General features: G+C 50.4%; 1 protein-coding gene across 1 annotated transcript; it reads left to right on the forward strand.

Annotated features, from left to right (window-relative positions):
- Positions 1-5,068: 5,068 nt before the first annotated feature.
- Positions 5,069-6,427, forward strand: C5H11orf96 (chromosome 5 C11orf96 homolog). The gene has a single exon (XM_006124480.3). It carries the CDS (start codon positions 5,441-5,443, stop codon positions 5,804-5,806), a length of 366 nt encoding a protein of 121 aa, XP_006124542.1. The 5' UTR covers positions 5,069-5,440; the 3' UTR covers positions 5,807-6,427.
- The last annotated feature ends 419 nt before the right edge of the window (positions 6,428-6,846 follow it).

Here is a 6,846-nt window from a genome sequence, read left to right on the forward strand (position 1 = left end):
GAACCAGCAGGCTGCATGCCCTCCAGGTGGGAGCTACAAGATTGGTTCAACCTGTTTCTCTCCCCACTCCTTGATAGAACTAAAACAGACTCCGTACGGAGTCTCTTTATTATTTTAAAATTGTATTCCAGTGGATGCTGGAATCTTTTTGCTGGACTGTGCTGCGGGCTAAGCACTGAAATCACTGCGGAGCTCAAATCCCTAGGTTTAGCCCACAGCCAAATCATCACAAGGCCAACAGCAGCAACAAGCAGCTGGCAGGGCAGCCGGTGGGAGCAGCAGCTGGCAGGGTGGCTGGTGGGAGCGACCAGCAGGCAGTTGGCAGGTGCAGTGGCAGGTGGGAGCAGCAGCAGGTGGGGCAGCTGACAGAAGCAGAACATAGGTGGCATTGCCACATGCTCAATGAGGGGAGATGTCATGATGATGTACCTATGAACTCTGGGCCTGCACTGACTGGACAAAGCTGTGAGTGGGGTGTTTGAAGTGAGCAGAAACCACACTAAATGAGTTGGAGGCTAAACTAAAGATCTTTAAGCAAAAGACTCTGCCCTGCGGACTCCAGGAATGGTACCTTGCTTACGGGTTTTCTTTGTTTATGTTGCAGGTTTTCTTGTTTATGTGTGTTTCCTTAGGTTGATGCTATATTATTGTTATTAAACAGACTCCAACTATCTCCAACGCAGTGCTTGTGAGAGGGGAAGGATTGCCTCTAAAGGCACCCAGTGAGTAGGTTGGAATTTTCCCAGTTTACTGGGCAGGGGCTCAAGCCAGTTTGGTTACATGGTTGGAAGAACCTCCCTAGATACTGAACCTGGCCCTTCTGGCTGTTGACTGCTACAGGCAGAAGGGTTACACTTTGTTGAGGGATATAGTCACCGAGGGGCTAAAACACAGTTTACTCTTGCTAGATAAATAGGACCCAACTAATGTATTCTCCAAATCATGTTGCATTCCTGACCTCCGGAAGTGGGATCTTCCAGAGAGCTGTTACTGTCCAGTGATTATTTTAGAGGTGAAATGTAGCCATTAAATTAACAGTGAAAACAACTCCTCCCCCCAGACTTGAATGACTCAATTTGACCATATAGAGAACTGTTCTCTTATTAAGCTAAATTTATTTCCCAATAAAAAGGGCTTCATGTTGAACCTGGACCAAATGCTGCTTTTCAGAGCCGAAGATCTGGGAGATGGCAGCAAGGCACATTATAAAGCTAGGGAGCTCTTAATAGTTCTTTTTCTTTTAAATTGGCAGCCAGCAAACAGCCATTTTTCTAGAAACATACTAATAAACGGATGGCAACAGTCACCTTTCTCACAGACCACAGGAGAGGGCCCTAGGTTTGATTTAGCCTGCTTTGTGAAAGGACCCTCATTAAAACAGCATTTTCCAGGTGATTTTTCAAGTGGCAATTATCCTCATATGTGTGTCTTTCTTAGCCATTGATTAGGGAGTGCAGTATGGGAAGGCCTGAGCCTTCATGAAAGGGAAGCAAGAAGGCCCTATGATTGTGGCCTCACAAAAGCAGGGGCCTTCTGTGCAGTGTGCTAAGCCGCTGCAGTGGGAGCAGGACACTGGTGTTGCGCACATGCCACTTTGATAGGGCTCTCTGGAGCCTACCAGTAGGCCGAAGGAGGGTCCTTTAGATGTTGGCAGGCTCCCGGACCCCAATAGGACTTGCCTGTCTGCCACAGACACGAGACTCCTCCAACCAGGCAAAACCTCCATTAAAGAGCCCTGACGAATGTGTTTTCTTTCTCCCACCCTCCACCCTCGCTCCTTCCAGTCACAATTCAAAATATCCAATACTCTTGATCAGACACAGTCTCTCTTCTCACTTCCTATCAAACTGGATTTTGGAAACTCTGCTAGCATAAGCCTTACACTGGACAAAAGCTACCTGAGAATAGACTGTAGCAAATAATTCTGCATCAGTCCTAAGGAGGAATAGAACTGACTATACTAGCTCTTTTCTTCTTCCTCTTTCTTTAACCCTGGGGTTTTTTCCCCTTCTGATAATTTTAGTATGTATGTTTTTAAACCAGGGATCGAGCCTTCACTAATTCACAAGCTTCTGTTTTAATAATAGAAATGCCAGACATTTAAAATAATATTAATACTTTTGCACCTTCCATCTGTCCACAGTACTTGATGGGTGTTAATGAAAGAAGCCTTGTAATGTCCCAGTAAAAAAGGGAAGGATTATTATTCCTTTTACAAATGTGGAAATTGAGGCACATGGAGGATTGGTGACTTATTGTCGTCACACAGTGAATAAAAAATGGCAGAGTGGGGAAATGGATCTAAGTCCTGACTTCCAACCTCCTGCTCTAACTCCTAAACTGTGCTCTCTCTCCAACATAGTCCATTTGTTCTGTTGTTGAGAAGACTTTTATTTCCTTACCCTAGAGTGCTGAACTTGACTTTCTCAGCCAAATCATTTTGCAGCATTGGCGTATTGCCACCCATATTTGATCTGAGCTCAGTCCCCATGTGTGGTAGCAATGGGGACTGAGAGTTTGGGAAAGGGAGCAAGTTACTCCTTATCCAGACAGCAGGAATCCAATAAACTAATGGATATTGCAAGCCGGTTGCTGATTCCAATATTTTTTCAGCCAAAGAAATTGCTGTGTAACCCCCACGCCCTCCAAAAACCTGTGAAGTAAAAGCAAAACATATGACTATCGGCATATTTGTTCTTCCAACACTAAGGCTTCCCTGAGCCTGTATATCAACCCCAATACCCTACAGTCAAGCCAGTCAAGCCTCAATTACCAGGCATAGGCATTTCTGGACAAATGATAACAGCTTCCAAAGAAAGGTTTATGGCTACCTCAGCCAAGCTAATTGCCCTCCCTTTTCTTCCCAGTGGCCCTCCACTCTCTTCACACAGGAGTCAAAGAGCTTGGGTTCATAGGAGAGAGGTCATGTTTGTTGTAAAGGATTAACACAAAGTCTTAAAGCTGTGTGCTTCACAGGAGGGAGTTACAAGTGGAACATATGTGAAGAGAGGTCTGTTAGAACATCTACTGCCTTCTGCCTGAAGCCTAAGATAGCGACCGTCTGCAACACAGAAGGATAAAGAAAGATGCCAAGAGCAGCTGAGCAGCGTCAGCCCCCCAGTCTGATAAGGACAGTACTAGGACATGGACCTCGGTAGAGTCTGCTCCACTCCTACTGTGAAATCTGCGCTGGATACAGGTACCAACTCTGGCGGTGTTTTCACACTAGGTCAAAGTTTCTCTCGGGGTGGGCTGCAAGATGGTTTTAGGGAGGACACCAAGCAGGGCCTGTGTTTGGCTTTTCCTTGGCCCCGTTAAGTCTAAGCTGCACCATGTGGTGCTTAAACCTAAACCTAAAGCCTGGGCAACTTAGCTTTGCAGGGCCCTTATGGCCCTACTTGCTACCCTCTACTGCCTGCCCTGGCCTTTATATGCAGACACAGTTATTGAGGAGCACGTGAGTTGGGGAACAGGCTAGGCCTTCAGGCAAGGCAGTTGCCTTGGGCCCCTAGCCTTCTGGGTCCTGTGACACCCAACTGCTTGCTTGCTGCCCTGGCTGGGAGCTGCCCAGCCAGTGGTGGATATAGGGCAGGGTGAATGGGGCGGCTGCCCTGGGCTCCGCACTTCAATAGGCCCCGCGTCAGCACCAGGGTCGGACTGACCCAGCAGGATACCGGGAATTTCCCGGTGGGCCGTCCGCTGAAGGGTCGGCCAGCAGCTGCTGGAGGAGGCAGGAGATTGTGGCGGGGCGCTGCAGCCCCACACTTTTGAAATTCCCCGGTGCCGGCCAGTACGGGCCACGTGGGGCCAAGGGAGTGCATGCACGGCATGCTGAAATGCCGCACAATAGCTGAGAGGGGAGATGCCTGGGTGTGGCGTGGCGTGACGTCACGGCCCGGGACTTCAAAACCGTGCGACCCAGCGTTGTACCTCTTGGTTCGGCATGTGGCCTGGAGCCTGGGCTGGGGTCGCGGCCGCCCTGCATACTGGAAGGCATAAGGTGGATGGCAGAGGAAGGGGCTTGTGCTGAGGGGAGGAGGGCAGGTCAGGAGAAGAAAGGGGAGGAGAGACGACATGCCAGGGGGCCAAGTAGAGACAATGAGGAAAAGGGCAGGAGGGGAGGTGTCAGTGGGAGGGGGGACATGGTGATGCTGGGAGAGGAGAGAGTAAGGGCATTGAGGGCTATAGGGGGGAGGGAAGGTGCTGGGAGAAGGCTTGAAAGGAAGGGTGGGCATGAGGAAGGCGGGGATGGAGCCAAGGCATGTGTGAAATCATGGGGGCAGAGGGTAGTGAGGGGGTGGGCATCAGGGAAAAAGAGGGCAAAGGAGGTAGGGGCAGTGAGGGAAGGGGGAGGCACCAGGAGGGTGCCAGGGGTAAGGGAAGGTGCAGGTTTCAGGGGATTCTGGGGGATGAAGCAGAAGGGCAGACACCTGCAGGGGAGGGACCAGCACCAGAAGAGAGAGGCAGGGCAGGTGTGTAGAGGGAGGTGTTAGGAGAGGGGATGAGGAGGGGGTAAGTTCACATGATCAGTGTGGGGCTACTGGAGGAATGGGCATAAGGGGACCCCTTTTTTCTGTTTTTTCTTCAAAGGGGGGGCCCTGCAATATTGTGCTGCCCTGGGCCCCCCGCAAAACTCGCATCCGCCCCTGTGCCCAGCCACTGATGGCATGGCACCTTGGGCCCTGAAAATCTTTGGCTGGGCCTGCGGTGGAATTTTATAGCCTGTGTGGGAGACCTTAGGGGGGAAAAAGATGAAAAGTTGAGAGCAGGATATGGCAGGGAGGAGGAGGCAGCTGCTGATGGGCTTGGGGGATTTTGGAAGGAGGTAACGACTCGATCCTTAGCTATCTAGTAAGAAGGGCACATCCCCTCCCTGTCGAGGGAGAGCCGCGCGGGGCTGCTGTGCTGGGGCGGGAAAGCCCGGGGGCTCCCCTCACGGTCTGGCAGCCGCGCGGGGGCGGCGTTGTGTTAGCACGACCGACTCGCCGACGTCAGGCGGAAGGGAAGCGGCCGGGCAGGCTTTACATGGCATGCGGCGACTGAGCATGCTCCTGTGTGGGCTGCAGGGGGCTATATAGCGCCGGGGACGGCGCGGCAGCGGCAGCAGCTTCCGACGAAGCTCGCGGCCGCAGCGCTTCCCTTGTCCGCGCTCCGCAGGGAACTGCAGAGGGAGCCTCGGCTGCCAAAGCCGCCGGGTGCGAGCAGAGCGTCGGGGACCCCGACCTGCCTTTGGCTGCGGCTGAGCGAAGTTGAGAGGGGCCGGCATTGAGCGCAGCCCGGCCACTGTCCCTCTCTGCTCCTCGGCTGTCTCTCGGCTCGGCGCCCGCGCCCATCCCCGTGGTTTCTGGCACCGCGCGCTCGCTCAGCGCCGCCTGCTCCTGTTGCCTCTGCCCCGCTGGAAATTCAGCGAAGCCGCAGAAGAAGGGCCGTTCCGGCTAACATGATGGCAGCCAAGCAAGCCGAGCTCATGGGCATCTGCTCCAGCTACCAAGCGGTCATGCCTCATTTCGTGTGCATCGCCGAGGAATTCCCGCAGCCCATCCGCCCCGCCAAGATGCCCAAGGGCAAGCTGAGGAGACCGAGGCAGTCCCGCTTCAAGACCCAGCCGGTGACTTTCGATGAGATCCAGGAGGTGGAGGAGGAAGGGGTTTCCCCCATGGAGGAGGAGAAAGCCAAGAAATCCTTCCTGCAGTCCCTGGAGTGCCTGAGGAGGAGCACCCAGAACCTGAGCCTGCAGAGAGAGAAACTCAGCAGCTGCAAGCTACGGAACAGTTTGGACTCTAGTGACTCTGACTCTGCCCTGTGAAGGGATCACTGGGGCTCAGTGATAACCCATCGCAGCAGCTTTGCAAAGCCAATGGACAGCGAGAAAGGACTGTGCTTCACAGCCAAGCTTGCAGCCGCCAGATAGAGGCCAAGAACTTTACAGAGTCTATATTTTTCAAGGGAGACTATTTGTGGAGATTCTTGCTACCCAGAATTGCTTGCCGAGTAATGGCTTTTGGACACTCTCTTTTGTATTATAGATCAGATCCAGTCAGTCAGTCAGTATGGCAAAGGGGGAGTTTGGGACCAGGATGAAGAATTTATTTGAGAGGGGGGTGAAGTTCCTTTCTCATTATCCTCATGATAAAGAACCAGTCTGAGTGGGATAGTTTCCAAGAGCAATTTGCAAGTAAAGTCAGGATGTTTTCTAGGAAAGCGTTTTTATGTTTTGTTTCTATTAGATTGTATGAAACTTCTGATTTAAAAATACCCTTTTCTATTTGTTAGAAGAAATCAGAGCTGTTTTGGATGCAGTGAGCTGCTGGACTTTATATTTATTTTTGCATTTAAACCGTTGACTGCATTTAATTTAATGTTTTTACCTAAATGTCTGTTGTTATTTCCATAAAAGAGAAATAAAAGTCAATATATTTGCATAGTGCATTTTCATGAATCTTTATTGGGGGATAACTGTTCCGATTTCTGCTTTCTTAGCCGTTAGTGGCTATATGGGCTTAAAATGTTGAGTGCTAACCCAGAAACAGTAATAATCTTTTCGGGAACAGGAAGGACATTCTCGAAGGGTATTTCAAGTATATGCTGTATAAGAATTTAGCTAGATGACCTAAAAAAACAACAACCCCCTTAACATAAAACAAAAAAATTGATAATTGGTGAGGAAATTTACTGACCCATTTTTTTTTAAGTTGCCAAAACTGGAAAAGTCTAACAATTCTTGGAATAATTATTGAATGACTACTCTGTTGTCTGACTACCCTTTGACAACTAGGTTGCTCGGTACTACAGACATGCTAAGTTTTTCTTATATATATATAAAATGAAGTTTCATTTAGTAGACCA

The sequence above is a fragment of the Pelodiscus sinensis genome, chromosome 5 (assembly GCF_052426305.1).
Source record: "Pelodiscus sinensis isolate ZL-2025 chromosome 5, ASM5242630v1, whole genome shotgun sequence".
In the NCBI taxonomy this organism is placed as follows: domain Eukaryota; kingdom Metazoa; phylum Chordata; order Testudines; family Trionychidae; genus Pelodiscus; species Pelodiscus sinensis.